We start from the raw sequence: 20,026 nt of genomic DNA on the forward strand, positions 1-20,026 counted from the left end.
TATCATCTGATTCTTTCAAGTCTTTGATTGTGGCATTAATCTTTACAATTCCTCCAGGAATGTGGTATTGCTAGTATTTACTATCTTAGTATGGAGGGAAGTTCCAGGAGTTTCCACGTAGCCTTTTCTACCAACTGGCCTTCACTTTGTGGGTCAGAGAGTCAATATGGGGATTCTGCTCGTTGCCAAATATAACTAATCCAACTATAGATGGTCCCTGACTTACGATGGTTCCACTGATTTTTTGACTTGACGATAGTGGAGGAGTGATACACATTTAGTAGAAACTGTACTTCAGTAGAGTATTCAATAAATTACATGATATATCAACACTTTATTATAAAACAGGCTTTGTGTTAGATTATTTTGCCCAGCTTAGGCTAATGTGAGTGTTCTGAGTATGTTTAGGGCAGGCTAAGCTAAGCTGTGATGTTCATAGGTTGGGTGTAGCAAATGCATTTTGACCTATGATATTTTCAACTTACAATGGGTTTATCAGGATATAACACCATCATAAGTCAAGGGAGCATCTGTATACATTCAGGAACTGGGGAAGTAGCCACTGGATGGATCTGTGGACAACTGGGTCCATTGTGAGTCAAACTTGAACTAAGATTCCATCTATCACCTGAACATCATAAGCCCTCACTTTCATTCGTGGGCTATAGAGGTGTTCTAGGTTCTCAGGAATTAGTTAAGAGCCATTGCCCAGTAAACCCTAAAATACCTGGTTACTTACTTTTCCCCAATGTGTAACCATTTGAGTAACTGGCTGCATTCACTTGGATGAAGACTTGGGCCGGGCGCGGTGGCTCATGCCTGTAATCCCAGCACTTTGGGAGGCCGAGGTGGGCAGATCACAAGGTCAGGAGATCGAGACCATCCTGGCTAACACGGTGAAACCCCATCTCTACTAAAAGTACAAAAAATTAGCTGAGCGTGGTGGCAGGCAGCTACTCGGGAGGCTGAGGCAGGAGAATGGCGTGAACCCAGGAGGAGCTGGTAGTGAGCCGAGACCACACCACTGCTCTCAGCTTGGGTGATAGAGCGAGACTCCGTGTCAAAAAAAAAAGACTTGGAGGAAAATTTACAGTATATACTTGTGACAATGGTGCAGGGTCCTTCCTCCAAGAGATGTGGCTTCCCTGTCAATCAAGAGGTTTGGGGTTGTGATATGACTTGTCTGGAAACTAGGTGAGAGACTATGTCTATCCAGTGTGGCACTCAGGTAAGGTTTTTGGCTACTAGACATAGACTTTTTTTCTGTTAGATAGATCAAACAATGGGCATCTAGTAGGCTGCCCATCTGTTTCATTCCTAGGGACACCATGGCCACTACCAAAGATCCTTATAGACTAACATATTCTGATTACTGGTATGTCCTGGCTTCTGTATAGGATCAATGTCCCTACCTTTAACAATTAAGTGCTGCCACTTGGCCTCATCATCTCCACTAAAACCAGGGAACCCAACTCAATGGTGGCATCTTCCATGATCACACCTGGCCTGCAACGGAGAGCAACCACAGAGCTTTCCAAGTATGCAAGTGCTCCCTTGTCTAAAGTATTTCTCAATGCTTTAGAAAAAGGAGCATCTTCTGGATCTTGTTGTAGGATATAGTTTTTGTGTTTGTGTCTACTGCACGTGGGTCAAGATCACATTTGATAAATTCAGTCCAACATTTCTACTCCTCTCAGTCTTTGGGTTCCCGCCTCTACATCGTGCCTTGACATCTCAGTAGTATTAACTATAGACTACTGTTGAGTTAAATCTTCAATTAATCCACCAAATAAGCTGTTAGAGTCATTTCCAGTTGCATGAGTCAACACAATGTCTGTAAATGCACTCTAGTAAGTACCTCCATATAATTGGCCTGATATAGTACTATATACTTCCCTCCTTAGTTTAAAACACTTAGAATCCACTTCCATACATTCCACACATTAGCAAAGTATGTGGAATTACTATAGTTCTTTCAGCATGCAAGCTGTTTTATCCTAGATCATAGTGTGTACCAGCTTACCTGAAGCATTAATGAGGTTTGAACCTAGTTAGGGTCTAGTGGCAATGAGGCAGAAGAAGGGGAAGTAAATTCTGGTGGGTCTTATAGAGAATGAGCTTCCCTTTTGAAGTCATCTGCCCCAGCTGAGGGCTTAGCAGTGTCTTCAAGCAAAGAATGACTAGTCTCCTCAGACTTAGGAGGACAAGCTACTTCCACTGCCAAGGAAGGCTCAGGGTGACGTGGGTGTTCAAGACTGTCAGTTATCTGGGTCTAAGCAGAGTGTTTATTTCAAATTTTGGGATTCCATTCCTTCCCAATTGATGCCTTAACTTTCAGAAGAGAAACTAACCTGGTAATTCAGCCCACAGGAAGTAGTCAAACACTGTGGGCCACTGTGCACTAAAGAGCCAGCTGAGAGGAGCACACTGGAACCAGAAAAAAAAAGCCCCTTCCTCCTCTAAAGTTCCTCCAGTACCCTCCATTGATGAAGCTCACTGCCCATTGAACCAAAAGGCAAGGGAGAAACCTTCCAATATTGCAAGCAGGGTAGTGAAGGGTGGGTTTGGAATGAAGACTCAATAGGTTGATAATTGGCAACACACTTCGCCTTCATTCCTTCTCCCATGGTCTCTACCACCACCTCGTGATAAAAACTCAAATACTTCAAATAGAAATAAGAAAATCAAGACCCTAATGAGGATGCCAAGACCATTAAGAACATCTAATACTATATACTCGCATCGTCTAGGGTAACCAACCATCTCAGTTTGCCCAGGACTGTCCTGGATTTAGCACTTAAAGTCCTGTGTCTTGGGAAACTCCTCAGGCCCATACAAACTAGAACAACTTGTCATCCTACATGTGTCCTAGAGGTTTTCAAAATTTTGTGCACCAGAATCACTTGGCCACTTGTTAAAAACACAGGTGATTCTGTTAAAAAAAAAAAAAAAGCAGTGATTTCAGATGCAAGTAAATCATGGATTGACTTTTGAGAAATACACTACTTAGAGGCTGAAGAGGTGTTAATCACTACTTTTAGGAACTCCTCAATCCAGACTTCTTTGTTCCTGTTCCAAAACTATAATCATTGAAAAGAAAGAAATGACATCTTTTAGAAGATACAGCCAAAGTTCCTGAGCCAGAAGCCAGACATTGACAAATTAGTTGATGGGGGAAAAAAACTGTAGTGTGGCCTTAGCATTTTCTCTCCTTTCAGGTCTAGGATAAATCATTTTTTCCTTCAGTATCACAAAGTATAACAAATAATAATGAGTGCTGTGAAAATGGATTTGATAGTAGCAACAATATAGGTGCATTGATGAGGTGTACCTATAATGAGCTTCCTGCAGGTAAACACTCATACCAGGCTTATTTTACAGATTTCCAGTGACTATACTTTGGCAGATCTTAGAGAATGACTTGCATAAAACAGTCAATTCAGTGCTACTTTTGCTATTTTCATACTGTAAAGTACATGGTTTAACATGACCACTTTAAAGATGTTTCTCACGAGCTCAAATGGGGTGAGCTCTTTTTCATTTTTTGAGTTTTGTTGTGTTCCAGGCATTGTGCTATATTCTTTAAATGCATTATCTCACTTAATCCTCCCAACAAGAGCGATACCCATTTTAAAAAGAGGCAGAGTACTTGTCCTAGATTATACATCTAGTAAATGGTGGTGTCTGGGCGAAAATGTAGGTCTGTTTACTCAAGCAAAATTTGCTCAGCACTGGAGAGAGCCAAGGCGAATTAAGGCGTGGTCCTACGCCCTGCTGTAAATGCTGTGTTCGGAGGCGTGCACAGGCTGCAACAGGAACATAAAGGAGGCTAATTTCAGGCTCTCCGTGGTTTTTAGGATAAAATGCAAATCCTTTTGCCTAACACATTATAACCAGGTCCCCCAAACTCCTCTCCCTTTATCTAGTCCCGCAGGGACCAGGTCGCTCTTTCTGCCACAAAGATGCCGATGCTTGGACATCTCTAGTTTCGAGGAACTCACGTAGGAGACACGCCTTCACTTCCACCTTTGCCAAACCCCGACCCCTTCACACCGCTCCCCTGCACTCTCAATCCCTGTCCGCTGCAACACATATCGCCTCATCAGCACCTTCGGTGATTAGGCCCTCCAGGTGCGGGGGTTGTGGGACTACCCGGACTGAGGACGGTGCACCGGAAGTGCACCGGAAGTAGTGGCGGCGCTGCGTAACGTCGAGAGGAAGTGCCTGATGCCTCGGCCTGTGATTGGGAGTTGCTGGAGTCGGTGCTTCACTCTTAAGGTTCCGACCACAGACTGCGGAGTGGGTCCGGGGCTGGGAGGGCTGCCTCAAGTCCTAGCGGGTTTGCACGGGCGCGCCCGGCTCCGCCCGCAAGTGCGCCTTCCCGACTTACTGCTGGATGCGCGGGGCTGGGGGTGTGAGGACCACCCCTGAAATCTCTTCCTGGGCGACCTCCGGGGCCTCATTCTAGGCCTCCTGGAAGAGAAGGATCTAAATTAGGAAAAGGAAGTACCCTTATCCACGACCAAGCTCTTCCACCTGCGGAGCTCGCTTAGTCTGCACCTCAACCTTGCGGAAAGTGACTGCCCTGTTTACTGAGGAAAAGCTGGGGCTCAGAAAGGTGAAGTCATTTGCCATGGGCCATGCAGCTGGGAAGTGACAGATCTGGATTCAAAGCGAGTTCTGGCTGGCGCCAGAGTCCTTGTATTTTACAGCACTGATTCTCAAGCTTTATGTGCATTAAGAATTCCTGGGTTGAGGGTGGCGTTAGTTAACAAATTCTGGGACTCTACAAATTGAGTAGATCTAGGATGGGGCTCTGGAATCTATTTTCAACAATTGTTCCCTGACAAATAACATACGGCTCCCCAGTGAATGGAGCAAGAAGGTGAGCAAGTCGTATCCTCTGCGGGGACTGTAGGTAATTGTGTTACGCTTTTAGGGCCTCAATTGAGAGAACATGTCAAACGGGAGCTCCTGGGATTGGAGAATTGGTATTTGATTGTCATTAACTCTTCTGGGCAGGTGGCAGCCTCTGTCTTCTCTCTACCTATTAAATGAAATTAATTACATGCTTATCATCTGGGGGAACTTGTTAAACACACAGATTCCTGGGCCTGGCTCAGCTCTACTGAATCAGAAGAGGTGGGAGATGGGACCTGGGAATCTATAGGCTAAGCAAGCTATTAATATAAAATGAGCTTTTACCTTTGAGAACTTGAGGTGTGAAGCTTTCTTAGGTAGAAGCATAAAGAAATAGATTACAGATTTGGAACATGTGGCTTGAATTTCCTTGTTGTTTTGGTAGCTGTAAGTGCTTCTTCATTTGCTGTAGGCTAAACTTTTACTGGTACAACTGTCAAATTAGTATTATTAGCCATTATGAGGTGGATGTATCAGTTAGCTGGAGGCAGGAATTTAATAAAAGTTGAATGTTAATCTACCCGTTGTTGATTTCGTGAGTGGCTTTGGGTGCATCGTTAAACTTTACCGTCCACATACATACCTGCATAGTGTCAAATCTTAACACTGCTTGTTATAAAGACAAATACCTGTATCCATCCTAAATCAGATTTTCTGGAGGTGGGCCATAGGTGTTTTGAACAAACTTCCAGGGAAGTTTGATGCAGCCAGTGATAATGGAATATATGCTTGGAAACAGTCTTAGCCTATTTCTCAATGTCCGTGTAGGTGAAAATGGGAATAGTACAGTTTCCTTATATTCTACTCTTGGGGACTATTAAGAGGAATGTGGTTTATAATAGGTCCTAATTTTAGAATTTCTTAAAATGCACTTTCTTGTGAAAGAAACAGAAGTATTATGATAAGATTACAAAAGGTGAATGCTAAAGCCAGCAGCCCCAAATGACTAGGCTTCTTGATTGAAATGTTGTGATGACAGAAACTGATTTTACATGGAAGCTCTGTTGCCATTGAGAGTCTTCTGCCTGAAATTAATTATGCCTTAGGAGTAATTGTTCACAATCTTAACTAAAAACACTGTTTTGTTTTGTTTTAATAAACAGATACCATGGAGTAGTTTGAAGCATGAACAAAATCTTCCAAAAGCTCAGAGCAGAAGCCTTTTTGGTCAACATGGATGAAAAAAGACGGCGAGCCCGAGTTCAGGGAGCCTGGGCTGCCCCTGTTAAGAGCCAGGCCATTGCTCAGCCAGGCAAGAATCTGTAGGGATTTTGTGTGTATGTGGATATGGACAACTCTCATTCTCTTTTATTTATATCGTTTCGGTTTATAATGGACTTCCATTTCAATTGATGTCAAGGAATTGTTTAAAATGTGGCTGATATTTTGTCCGATTTTGTTGATGGTGAGCTAAGGGTGGGTCTTTAGTGTTCCTCATATTTAGTCCACACCCTCAAACCGTTCAGTATCTTCTGTTGACTTTACCAGTTAGTTTCTACATGTCATAGAGATCATCTCCAAGTGGGCTTTATTGGCCCTTGCTCAGTAGAAGGTGCTGAGAACAGACTTTCCCCTGGTTTGAGGCTGTCCCCTCTCTTGTTTCAGCTACCACTGCTAAGAGCCATCTTCACCAGAAGCCTGGCCAGACCTGGAAGAACAAAGAGCATCATCTCTCTGACAGAGAGTTTGTGTTCAAAGAACCTCAGCAGGTAAATTCTTGGTTTTTTCTTCAATAGTGACAAAAATTTGCTTAGAAAAGTGATATTCACACAGTAGACACTCAAATAAATAATGACTGAATAAATTCACTCATAGCAGAGCAGAAGAACTACAATAATAATGAAGTGCGAAGTATTTCAGTTCCTTTCTATGTCTGGGGATTCTTTGTAGTCTGCTCCCAGTTTATGGTCACATGTTATTCCCGTATTTTTGGCAAGGAGGTTACACCATAATGAGAACTTGCTTGCATTGGTTATTTGAGCTCCAGCAGTCCTAAAACTGTGCTGTCTTCAGTGCTATTGCACTTCAACGTCTTTGGAATTAGATTAAAATTTCAGTTATTACAGCAAAATGCCTGATACTTAGCCCTTTTTTCCCATGAGGAAAAATGTAGGAAACAGTGAAGATTTACTTTTTAATAATGTGGAAAACTGAAAAAGTTGGGTATCTTGCTGTAGTAACAACGCTATAAATAATTATTAAAACTCCTTATTTTATAGCGTATTTTCTATTTTAAAAAAATCTTGTCAAGGTTTTTCCAGAGCTGCTGGCTGCTAGGAAAATTTATTAATTCTATTAATAATTGTATCTTCTTTTACTGTCTACTAGCAAATGTGAAGTAGTTTTAATAAGAGCAGAGACAAGGGTCTCTGGTGGGTTAGTGAGAAGTTGGAATAGAAAAGAGATAGTTTTTAACTTTATTTTGACCAGAAATGGGAAGATATGGTAAGTCAGTATCCATGAGGATTAAGAACTTTCCGGAAGTAAGATCCGCCTATTTCCTTGCAGGTAGTACGTAGAGCTCCTGAACCACGAGTGATTGAGTAAGTAATTTGCTGTCTTCCTGTAATTGTTGCCCACAGTGAAATGAAGAGCCTGGAATCTTTCCTCACTGTTTTTTCTATCTGGAAGAGAATGGCCCAATAAGTGTCTTAATTGTAGTCTGGAATATTCCCATCTCAAATGTCTTTAAACTTGATCTTTTGAGAAGACTTTCTGAATTTGCTGATAGTATGGAAAATGCAACAAGGCATCCATATGTTAAACTTTGACTCATGTAGATTTCCTGGCCCTATTTCACTGATATCTGTAGACAGTAAGCTAAACCTCTCAGGCAAAGACAGAGAGGGATTTTTCCTGAGTCATTGAAGCATGGTTCTTTGAGAAGCCATTAATTGCCTTTTTTTTTTTTTTTTTTTTTTTACTAGCAATGCTATGAAAGCTGCTGGTGCTATAGATGAGCTTACAGTCCATTTATTAAAACCATGTAATTATTCCAGAACAATTTAAATGGTAGTAAACATTCTTCTTACATTGATCTGTGTCTAAAATGTTCTTGTCCAAAGTTGGTGAGAGATGCTTTGACTCCTCTTTTTATGCTTGTCAATTTTCATCTGATGTAGATAAATTGTCAGTAGAAACTATTCTTTTATCTTAGCAAATTAGCATCAGATATATGTTCTTGCTCATGATCAATCTGTTTGTTATGCTGTTTGACTGCTTGCAGGTTGGCTTGTATATCTTAGAAAAAGTCTCAGGCTACAAATCAGATAAATTGTAATCTTGTACATCATGAAAAAATAGACTGTATCTAAGGTCTAGTGGTAACACAGAGGATGAGAAGTTAATATAATTTGCCTGGATTGAAGGTCAGGAAAAGTTTAAAGGAGGTGATGCTGAAGCTAGGATTTTTGAAAGGTGAATGAGAGTTTTCTACTGGACCAAAGTTGGAGGTGGATTGGATTGGGGATGCCGGGTGATGGGGTGGCATTCCAGCATGTTGAAAAGCATGGAGTTAGAAACGTAGTGGTATATTCAGGAGATTCCAAGCAGTTGATTGCTGCTGGAGGGTGATGAGTTTATGGGAGCTGTCAGAAGATAGAGCTACATTATGAGGACCTTGAGTGCAGTTTTGGGGTGCCATTGAAGGATTTTAATCAGAAGAGGAACCTCATCAGATGTATATCTCTGAAAGCAACAGAAGCCCAAAGCCCTGAGATGTGCTTGCTACCTGTTAAATGTATCCCCTATTCCATATTCTCCAGAGGAGTGTTCTATTTGAAACCTGTTTGTGCAATAGATTCCTGGACCGTATCTGCCTCAATTATGAGTAAAATATAAAGGAGTAGAATCAGAATTGATTTTATCCCAGTTTTTGTCTCCATGGCCTGATCCTGTCACAATTCCATTCCCAGTGCCATTAATGATATACCATGATCTTCTCAGTGGTAGAAGAAGGTGGGGATTATGGCTCTCTCATAATTAAATGACTTTGGTGAGCCAGGACTTTGGCAGTTCAAAAGGATAACTCTTCCACTGGGTAGAGCATATTGTTTTGCCTCAAACTAACAAGTCTGTTTCCTTTGTTTCTTTAGCAGAGAGGGTGTGTATGAAATCAGCCTGTTGCCCACAGGTGTATCTAGGTAAGCGAATCCTCACAAGAAGTGACTGTAATTATCACTGAGTTATAGTCTTGAAAATAGTCTACTCCCCTAGATAAAGAAAATGTGGTACGTGTACATTATGGAATACTATGCAGCCATTAAAAGGAATGAAAGCATGTCCTTTGTGGGAACATGGATGGAGCTAGAGCCCTTTATCATCAGCAAACTAACGTGGGAGCAGAAAACTAAATACTGCGTGTTCTCACTTGTAAGTGGGAGCCGAATGATGAGAACACAGGGACACACAGAAGGGAACAATAGACACTGGGGCTTGTTGGTGGGTGGAGGGTGGGAGGAGGGAGAGGAACAGGAAAAATAACTAGTGGGCACTAGGCTTAACACCTGGGTGATGAAATAATCTGTATAACAAACCCCTATGACAAAAGCGTACCTATATAACGAACCTGCACATGTACCCCAAACTTAAAGTTTAAAAAAGTCTACTCCCTTATTTCAAATAGATAACTTCTTCTGCCCCTTAAATTCTTGGGGTGCAAAAATTTGATAATATCTCCTTTTTATTAGTATTTCTAGCATCAAAATGTTTTCAGGTATAGTTCCTAACCTTTCTGTCAGATACAGTAGCTACTATGTCCCCAGTTTTTTAGATGAGGAAATGAGACCTAGGAAGATTGAATATTTTTTTCTTTTTGAGACAGAGTTTTGCTTTCGTTGCCCAGCCTGGAGTGCAATGGTGCTATCTTGGCTCACTGTGACCTCTACCTCCTGGGTTCAAGAGATTCTCCTGCCTCAGCCTCCCAAGTAGCTGGGATTACAGGCATGTGCCACCAAGCCTGGCTAATTTTTTTGTATTTTTAGTAGAGATGGGGTTTCACCATGTTGGTCAGGCTGGTCTCGAACTCCTGACCTCAGGTGATCCACCTGCCCTGCCTTAGCCTCTCAAAGTGCTGGGATTACAGGTGTGAGCCACCACGTCTGGCCTGAATATTTTTTCTTAGTGCCACATAATAACTTGACATTAGAATTGGGTCTAGCCTGGACTTCTGTGCTGTGAGTGCTACATTATATTATTATATTTCATGTATATTACATATTATATATTATTGTATATAATGTTACATATTGCTACACTAGGGTAAATTTTTGTTGTTTTTTTTTTTGTTTTGTGTTTTGAGACAGTCTCACTCTGTCACCCAGGCTGGAGTGCAGTGGCATGAGCTCCACTCACTGCAAGCTCCGCCTCCAGGGTTCATGCCATTCTCCTGCCTCAGCCTCCCGAGTAGCTGGGACTACAGGCACGTGCCACCACGCCCAGCTAATTTCTTTTTTTTTTTTTTTTTTTTATGTATTTTTAGTAGAGACGGGGTTTCACCATGTTATTCACCATGGTCTCGATCTCCTGACCTTGTGATCCACCTGCCTTGGCCTCCCAAAGTGCTGGGATTACAGGCATGAGCCACCGCGCCCAGCCATCTTTTTGTTTTAGAGACAGGGTCTGGCTCTGTCACCTAGGCTGGGGTGCAGTGGCACGATCTCGGCTCATTGCAACTTCTGCCTCCTGGGCTCAAGCCACCCTCCCACTTCAGCCTCCGAGTAGCTGGGATTACAGGTGTGCACCACCACACCTGGCTAATTTTGTATTTTTTTTTTTTTTTGGTTAGTGATGGGGTTTCACCATGTTGCCCAGGCTGGCCTTGAACTCCTGGGCTCAAGTGATCTGCCCGCCTTGGCCTCCCAAAGTGCTGGGATTACAGGCGTAAGCCACCATACCTGGCCTAGGATAGATTTCAGTAGTTAAAGCATATACTATTTAGGGTATATTAGGCATTAGTCATTGTTTTAAAAACATTTGAAAACATTGAAACATTAACATCGCCTTAATGCATGAGCATACTGTCACTACAAAATAATGAGACATTTAAAACAAATAGAACTTACACATCTAAATGAATTTCTTAAGAGGAGCTTCTGCTGGAACAATGGCTCTGCCATGGTTATAACCCTTTTTGGAACTTTTATTTTAAAGCAAGTCACTCAAGAAAACCAGTTTTATTGTTTTGGTCATATCTTATTGTTAACTAGATATGGCTTCAGGTAAGCTTTGGCTCTTTCACAAAATCAGATGCACCTTCAAAGAGTGAAGATTTGCTACCAAGGCAGTTTAAGAGAATCTTCCGTGGGCTTTCAGAAGATGTCTTAAGAAAGATATTCAAAATTATTTTGAGCTGAGTTGGCATTGTTGAAATAAACACATATTCAGTGGGAGAAAGAACCCTCATTAGCTGTGTTTATTTTGATACAGTCATAATGAGCTCTAGCTTTCCCTAGAATTAGCATAGTCTCAGACTACCAATTGTTTAAATAAAACAGGGCCAGGCATTTTATTAGTTATTCTTTTTTTTTTTTTTGAGACAGAGTTTTGCTGTTGTAGCCCAGGCTAGAGTGCAATGGTGTGATCTCAGCTCACTGCAACCTCCGCCCCTGGGTTCAAGCGATTCTCCTGCCTAAGCCTCCCAAGTAGTTGGAACTATAGGCATGTGCCACCACGCCCAGCTAATTTTGTATTTTTGGTAGACAGGGGGTTTCACCATGTTGGTCAGGCTAGTCTCGAACTCCTGACCTCAGGTGATCCACCCGCTTGAGCCTCCCAAAGTGCTGGGATTACAGGCGTGAGCCACTGTGCCCGGCCTTATTATTCTGTTTACTCTTCACAGTGAACCTATGAGGTTGACGTCATCTCAGTTTACAGATGAGAAAACCAAAGTTCAGAGAGGTTCAATAACTTGCCCAGGGTTTCACAGCTAAGCAGTACTGAAGTACTGTTTGAATTATGATCTATAAAAGCCCTCACCTATCATCCCTTTATCCTTCATTGCCTCTTTTATTTGTCCCAACATGAAAGGAGTTTATTTTACATCTGGAGTCTCATGACCTGGGTGATGTTAGGCTCTGCTTGCCACGGGAGCTGTGGTAAGATGATTTCATGTACCCATTAGAGGCTGCATCCAGATTAACTGTTTCCACTAACATTTAGAGTCTAACTTATCTTTTCCATGTTCTTTGGTTAACAATGGTTCATTCTGCACCCAGGGTCTGTTTGTATCCTGGCTTTGTTGACGTAAAAGAAGCTGACTGGATATTGGAACAGCTTTGTCAAGATGTTCCCTGGAAACAGAGGACTGGCATCAGAGAGGGTAAGTAGATCCGAGAGGTCACAGTTGTTGCTGCGTGTTCTCCCTCTCTGGAATGTTCCCTAGTACCATCACCCCTGCTCAGTACAGCTAGTCTTAAACAGAAATTCAAAACCTGAGATCCTAAGAAGGTAGAATTAGCCAAAAAGGACAGAGAAGAGTATTCCAGGCAGGAGAAACAGCAGGTGGAAGGCCCAGAGATCAGAGAGAACATCGCAGGAGGATAGAGGCGAGAGTTCAAGGAACCAAAGGCAATTTGGTTGGCTGAACTATGGCTGACATACTTATCTCCTTTTGTGTTTGTTCACTGACTATTGCTTCAAATGGTGCCAACTTTTTCCTTTCTTCATAGAAACTTACAGAGCTTTCTTTTTTTCGATCCTATTTTGCATACATTCTTTCACACTCCTTGCTGACTTTGTATTCTTCTTTAACTTTCGCCAGAAGAGTCCAGTCTCCTCTAGCTTCAGCATCTGTACTCTCCTGAGCTTGTGAAAGTGACAACGGCAGTTTGTTACCTGAGTTGGAACCTGAATCTCTGCGGGCATCCACAAGCTAACAGTGCCTGTTATACCACAAGCGGTCACTTGGGGGCGTCTGTGCTCTAGCGTAGAAGTTTCTTTCTGGCATATTGAGTGAATTTAAATTTTCTGTAAAGAGGCAAAGTATATATAGTTGTCTCTCAGTATCCACAGGGGATTCTTCCCCTGTGGATACTGAAATTCATGTATGCTCAAATCCTTTTATGAAAACTATCATAGTGGCCGGGCATGGTGGCTCACGCCTGTAATCCCAGCACTTTGGGAGGCCGAGGCAGGTGGATCATGAGGTCAGGAGATCAAGACCATCCTGGCCAACATGGTGAAACCCCATCTCTACTAAAAATACAAAAATTAGCCAGGCATGGTGGTGCACACCTGTTGTCCCAGCTACTCAGGAGGCTGAGGCAGGAGAATTGCTTGAATCTGGGAGGCGGAGGTTGCAGTGAGCTGAGATTGCACCACTGCACTCCAGCCTGGCAATAGAGCGAGACTCCGTCTCAAAAAAAAAATAAAATAACTATCATCGTATGTGCATATAACCTATGCACATCCTCTAGTATCCTTTACATCATCTCTAGATCACTTATAATACCTAATACAATGTAAGTGCTATGTAAATAGTCGTTACACTGTTTTTTATTGTGGTATTGTTATTGTTAATTTTTATATATTTTTTGAGTATTTTTAATCCATGGTTTGAGTATTTTTAATCCATGGTGGATATGGAACGCAGAGATATGAAAGGCCAACTGTACTGGCTTCATTTTTGTTACTCATGCATCAGAATAGGAGTCAGTTTTCTCTCGGCCTTCAGGACAGCCTTCTCTCAATTCCCACAGTTTCTGCAGCAGGGCTTTTGGTGACAGACATGGCTTTGATTGTTGGCTCTTTCATTCAGAGTAGTTGTTAATTTTAAGCAAATTACAGTTAAGTAACTCTCTGATCCCGTAACTCTCTGATCCCTGGTTTTCTTATCAGTAAAATTAAATTAATAATAATGTCTTCCTTGTAAGATTGTTGTGTTAATAAAATGAGATAGCGCATGAGATCGCCTGGTACATAATAAGCCTTCAGTGAGTATTAGCTGCTGTTATTATTATTATTGTTCTTATTGTTGTGGCTGATACCAGTTGTGGGAAAAAGAGTAGATCTATGGATAACTGCTTCTCTAAATTGGAACATCAAAGCCTTCTGGCGAAAATCAGCTGCATGCTACAGTTGGTCAGGGCACTTTTTCCTCCATTGAATCAGAAAGGTTTACACAACACTGGACACATGAATGAGCAGTTTGTCTTGTTTCTCATATGGATGTTGGTGCCACAAATTTCTGCAGACAGGGGTTCAGGCTCCATATTCTGCTTTTTGAGACCGTCCCTAGTCTGAGCCCCACTGTTCCCCAGTGTGACTCTTTGCCCTCTCTTGTTTATGTCATCACTAATACAAGCAAGTCACCCACATTCTCATCTCAGAGCCTTTGCCCATGCGGTGTCTGCCAACGCAGTGGTTTCTCTTGTCCATTCTACTTGCCAAGTCCCATATCTTCTGTGAAGGTGGAACTTTGGGTCACAGCCCATTCTTTCTTTTCCTTTGTATTTCTCATAGCACATTGCAAGGCACAAAGTTGGCAGTCAGTAGTAACGCCTTAAATAGCATTAAACCATTTCAAAGGCCTGTATTTTCTTTCTTAGATATAACTTATCAGCAACCAAGACTTACAGCATGGTATGGAGAACTTCCTTATACTTATTCAAGAATCACTATGGAAGCAAATCCTCACGTATGTCAACATACTGTCATTGGTATGGTTTTATAGACTATATACTATGTGTTGAGTGCTATCAAATAACAAATTACCTTGCAGAGATGCATGCTGGTTCCTAGTTCAAAAAACCTCTCTGAGTTGAAATATTGAGTCTTTGTGCTTGTCATCCTTCATGTGCTTTTGATCCATAGATGAGCTAGAGGATGAGAAAAAACTAGAACTAGAGTAAACTGAACCAGAGTCTAGGATTTCAGGAAAATGAACTATTTCTTCTCGTAATATCCCTCTTTCCCAAGCTTTTCTGGCTGTAATCCTTCTGTGTACACCCTGGTATGCATTTGCTGTGGGGCTGAGTCCTTATGATTGACGCGTGAGGTCAATATGTCCTTTTCTGTTTCTCAGGCTCTTTTGCTATTTGTGAAAAACAAAATCTAATGTTTTTCTTGTTAACTTTGTATTTATTCTATGGCTGCAGTTCTCAGACTTCCATCTAATTTTGCTTTGGCTTATTTCTGCTGCTGCTTTTGCTTTTAAAAAATTTCCATGAAAGTAGACGAAGATATTCTAGTATATAAATTAAGCTCATCCAGGGGATAGAGTTAAGGTCCAAGAAATAGCTCCCTGTTTAGTTCCTGGAATCTTGCCTTTGGCAAATAATGTTATGTTTTATTGAAAGAGACTTTGAAGAAAATGGAGTTTTGCTTATGGCATTGGGATACACAGAAATGTGACACATTTCAGAGCTTCTAGAAATTTGTAATTGCAAGCCACCACTTTACTAAAATGTTCAGGGAGAAAACATTGACTGAGGGAACATGGCCTTTTCACGTAAGGAGATAGCTGCACGCTTTGGTTTCGAGGGCTGCATTTAGAATGTGAGCCGGGGAAGTGCCGAGACCCTTTATATCTGAGCTTGATTTTGAAACATGGAGATAATAGAATTAGGCCAGTCCAACATAGCCTGCTTTCCTTGTTTCTGTCAGAATTAATTTATCTTCTTGTCAGTAGTCACAGCAGAGAATTTGAGGATTAAATGGGCTGTGGGGAAGTTCTTTCTCATTCATTCTAGTTAATCTTTTAGAACAAGATTTCTCAACCTCAGTAGTATTGCCATTTTGGGCTGGATAATTCTTTCTTGTGGGTCTATCCTTTGCGTTGTAGGATGTTTACCAGTATCCATGACCTCCACCTGTTAGATGTCAGGGGCACCCCTCACCCAGTTGTGACAACCAAAACCAACTCAAGACATTGTTAAACATCTGCTGGGGGGCAGAATTGCCCCTGGTTAAGAACCGGTGGGAATAAACACAAAGCACAGCATCTGCTGAGTAAGGTAGCCTCTTATTGTCCGACACTTTGGGAGCATTTTGACAACTCTTCAAAATAATTTATGACAATCCTTTTTTTTTAAATGTTGGTAGGATGTGCTTATTGAAAATTTAGAAACTGCACATAAACAGGAAGAATATTAAAATTCTTGATAATTCTACCTGATGTTTTGGTTCCAATCTTGTTATTTTAGACGAATATACCTAGAGAATCTTTTTTTCTGTAATAATAAAATAGTCCAGATGTGGTGGCTCATGTCTATAATCCCAACACTTTGGGAGGTCAAGGTGGAAGGATCGCTTGAGGCCAGGAGTTCATAACCAGCCTGGACAACATCGTGAGATGCCTTCTCTACAAAAATTTAAAAATTAGCTGGGTGGAGGCAGGAAGATCGCTTGAGCCCAGGAGTTTGAGGTTACAGTGAGTTATGATCACACCACTGTGCTCCAGCCTGGGAGAGAGAGCAAGACCCTGTCATTCAAATATATATATATATATTTTTACCGGTTTCATTTAACTATGTATCATTAACATGTTATCACTAAATACTCTTCTACAACATCATATTTAATCACTGTATAGTATTCTGTAATCTATGTGTGCCGTAGCTTATTCAAACAACCCTCTTTTGTTGGATAATAATGTGGTCAAATTAGAATTCTTTAATTTGGATTTGGCTGGCTCATAACTTTGTCTTTATTGGTGATATATTTAGTTCATTTATATACTATCTTGAAGAAAAAAGAGCTGCCCTTTCTCAGATTTTTATTTATGTTCATTTTAAATTTAGATATAGGGTCTTGTTATGTTGTCCAGGCTGGTGTTGAACACTCAGGCTCAAGTCATCCTCCTGCCTCAGCTTCCTTTAATAGTTGCGATTATCGGCCACACCCCGACCTCTCAGAATTTTTTAAAGGTGGATTCACTAATGTATGTATATATATATATGTTGGGAGTACTTGTTTAGTTTAAAAATGTCATTACCTGAAGCTTAATATCCCATACAAAAGGAGCAATTTCAGTCATGGGTTTTTAAACTTGTTTTAGTTTTTGTTCAAACTAAATCTCATATGAGCCCAGTGTATAAAACAGATCAGAGTCTTAACTGGCTGGGAGTCCCACCGACTTGACCTCTCCTTCCTTCTCCTGTAGACCCAGAGGTACCTCTGAGGTACCTAGAACTCTATACAACACTGTTTGAAATCCACTGAATAGGTCCTTTCACTTCTGTGATTCATATTTTTTGTATTCTTTTCCTAAAATGTCTTTTAAGGATAAAATGTCTTCACTGAATAGTGAGATAATGCTGAATTTTAATTTAGACATTCAGTTCTGAGGCATCTGAATATAGAGTATTGGTTGGAGAGTCTAAATTAATCTTCTGGTTCATTATCCCCCTTTTTCTTCCTTTTCTCTCTGTTTCAGTACCAAAAATAACCCAGAAAAAAAAATACCTACTTAGAAACATAACACAAACTTTATGTTATCTCAGTATTCAGTCCCTAAGCAAGTCAGGGAAGTGCTAATTAGATTCTCAGTGACATTGGAGAAAAAAGCCTGTCTTCCTCCTTTACATTTTGTTTTTCTTGTTAAGTGTGTAATTCTAGCATCTGATCTTTATCGCTATGAAGATAAATTTAAAGCTGTAAAGTAAATAGGAAATACAGCCTGCTGACATTATTATTGGAATTTCACTTTGGAATTTATTCTCTTGAACAAAGGTTAATTTAATATTTTTGTTTTATGAGTGTGGATCTTATGTTAAGTGTTTTTCTACCACAATAAAAAAGGAGAACAAAAGATACAGAAACTTCCAACTTCCGGAGGCTTCCTGAGTCTCCCCAGGTGTCCCATTAGCCAACTATTTGTTGTTTTTGCTGTTTATTTTTTAAAATCCTCTGCTTAGAATGTAATATTATAATGTAATATCCACAAGAAGGAATTCCATCTTTAACCATGGTTTTCACATCAGAGTAAAGCTGAGTGATTATGTAAGCTTTCCTGGCAGTTTTACCTGACAACCATGGGATATACTTAATAATAGTAACAATAATATTCTTTCCTTTGCTGAACATCTGTTTCTTCACTGCGAAACATATAACATGATATGGTTTGGCTGTGTCCCCACACAAATCTCACCTTGAATTGTAATAATGCCTGTATATCAAGGGCAGGGCCAGGTAGAGATAATTGAATCATGGGGGCATTTTCCCCCTTACTGTTCTCATGGTAGTGAATAAGTCTCAGGAGATCTGATGGTTTTATAAATGGGAGTTCCCTGCACATGCGCTCTTGCCTGCTGCCATGTAAGATGTGACTTTGCTTCTCCTTTGTCTTCTGCCTTGATTGTGAGGCCTCCCCAGCTATGTGGACCTGTCAGTCCATTGAGCCTCTTTTTGTTGGTAAATTACCCCGTCTTGCGTATGTCTTTATTAGCAGCATGAGAACAGACTAATACAATAGACATTCAAGGAGTTCCCTAAAGTAACAGTTCTTAGAGTATAATCTGTAGATCCCTGGAGAGGGTTCATGAAACCTTTTTTGGGAATCTACAAGTAAAATTATTTTCATAATAATACTACGTCCATATGGTATTTTCACTGTGTTGGGTTTGCACTGATGGTAATGGTGGATAAAGCTGCCAGCACCTTAGTATGAATCAAGCCGTTGTCACCAAACTGTGCTAGTAGTCATCGTGTTCATCATCATCATGCCCTTCCAATGTAAACTTTAAAAAATGCCAGTTTCATTTAAGAATGTCTATTGATGAAGTAGTAAACGTTATTCGTTTTATTAAATCTTGGTCTTTGAGTATGTGTCTTCTGAATAGTCTTCTTAATGAAATTAAAAGTATACCTAAAGTACCCCAGCTACAAACTGAAGAGTGATTGTTTGACCTGTAAGCTGAACTAGCTACTTTTGTTGTGGATTGTTTTTGCTTAAAATACAACTGGCAGACCGACTGTGGTTATTCAAACTTGAGTATTTGGCAGACATTTCCTCATAAATGAGTGACGTGAATGTCACTTCAAGGAAAACAATGGACAAGATTTTTTACTAATGATAAAAGTTGAGTTTTCAAGCAAAAATTAGAGTTTTAGAAAACTGTATCTGCCACTATTAGAGTTCTCTAGAGGGACAGAACTAATAGGATACACACACACACACACACACACACACACATATATATAAAGGGGAGTTTATTAAGTATTAACTTACACAATCACAAGGTCCCACAATAGGCCATCTGCAAGCTGAGGAGCAAGGAGAGCCAGTCCAAGTCCCAAAACTGAAGAACTTGGAGTCCGATGTTTGAGGGCAGGAAGCACTCAGCATGGGAGAAAAGTGTAGGCTGGGAGGCTAGGCCAGTCTCTCCTTTCCACATTTTTCTTCCTGCTTTATATTCACTGGCAGCTGATTAGATTGTGCCCACCAGATTAAGGGTGGGTCTGCCTTCCCCAGCCCACTGACTTAAATGTTAATCTCTTTTTGCAACACCATCACAGACACACCCAGGATCAATACTTTGCATCCTTCAATCCAATCAAGTTGATACTCAATATTAATCATCACAGCCACTTTGAGCCTGATTTCTTCCCATTATTTAGGCTTTTCTGCTGAGATCAGTAGTAATATTGTTGGATGAGAATTTTTTTTGTTATTGTATAATGAAATGTGTCAGTATTTAGAAGATTTGTATAACTTAGTGAACTGATATTTTCCAGATGACCAGTGGTTGATGTTACAAAACCATACAAAGATTCATTCAAAGTGCAGGCTGGACCAATGGCTTTCTTATTATTTTTTTTTTTAGAGACACAGGGTCTTGCTCTGTTGCCCAGGCTGGAGCGAGCACAGTGGCTCAATCCTAGATCACTGCAGCCTTGAACTCCTGGGCTCAAGTGATCCTCCTGCCTCAGCCTCCCAAGTAGCTGGGACCACAGACATGTGCCACTATGCCTGGCTTATTTTTTGTAGAGGGGGGTCTCAGTTTATTGCCCTGGCTGACAGTGGCTGTATATATAAAAGAATATTAAAAGTTTGACATGGTTTCAGATTCCATATTGCAACTAACCTTTAAGAAGTCAGCACTTGTTAGTGGAACCGCAACTGCTCTGTGGAGCTGCTGGTATGAGCGTCCCTTGCCACCCCGCATCC

General features: G+C 40.9%; 1 protein-coding gene across 5 annotated transcripts in view; it reads left to right on the forward strand.

Moving 5' to 3' along the window:
• The first annotated feature begins 4,245 nt into the window (after nt 1-4,245).
• The window catches only part of ALKBH3 (alkB homolog 3, alpha-ketoglutaratedependent dioxygenase), a 59,098-nt gene continuing 43,317 nt past the window's right edge, over nt 4,246-20,026 (forward strand). For 4 of the 5 annotated variants that reach the window (XM_030828869.1, XM_030828866.1, XM_030828870.1 and 1 more), the window contains exons 1-7: nt 4,246-4,618; nt 6,024-6,172; nt 6,526-6,629; nt 7,429-7,463; nt 9,015-9,062; nt 12,135-12,238; nt 14,466-14,554. In XM_030828869.1, the coding sequence (XP_030684729.1) occupies nt 6,046-6,172; nt 6,526-6,629; nt 7,429-7,463; nt 9,015-9,062; nt 12,135-12,238; nt 14,466-14,554 (507 nt within the window). In that variant the 5' untranslated portion in view covers nt 4,246-4,618; nt 6,024-6,045. Of the gene's footprint in view, nt 4,886-6,023; nt 6,173-6,525; nt 6,630-7,428; nt 7,464-9,014; nt 9,063-12,134; nt 12,239-14,465; nt 14,555-20,026 lie in introns of all 5 variants that reach the window. The other variant, XM_030828867.1, reaches the window with a different exon arrangement.

This window comes from Nomascus leucogenys, chromosome 15 (genome assembly GCF_006542625.1).
Source record: "Nomascus leucogenys isolate Asia chromosome 15, Asia_NLE_v1, whole genome shotgun sequence".
NCBI classification, from domain to species: Eukaryota; Metazoa; Chordata; class Mammalia; order Primates; family Hylobatidae; genus Nomascus; species Nomascus leucogenys.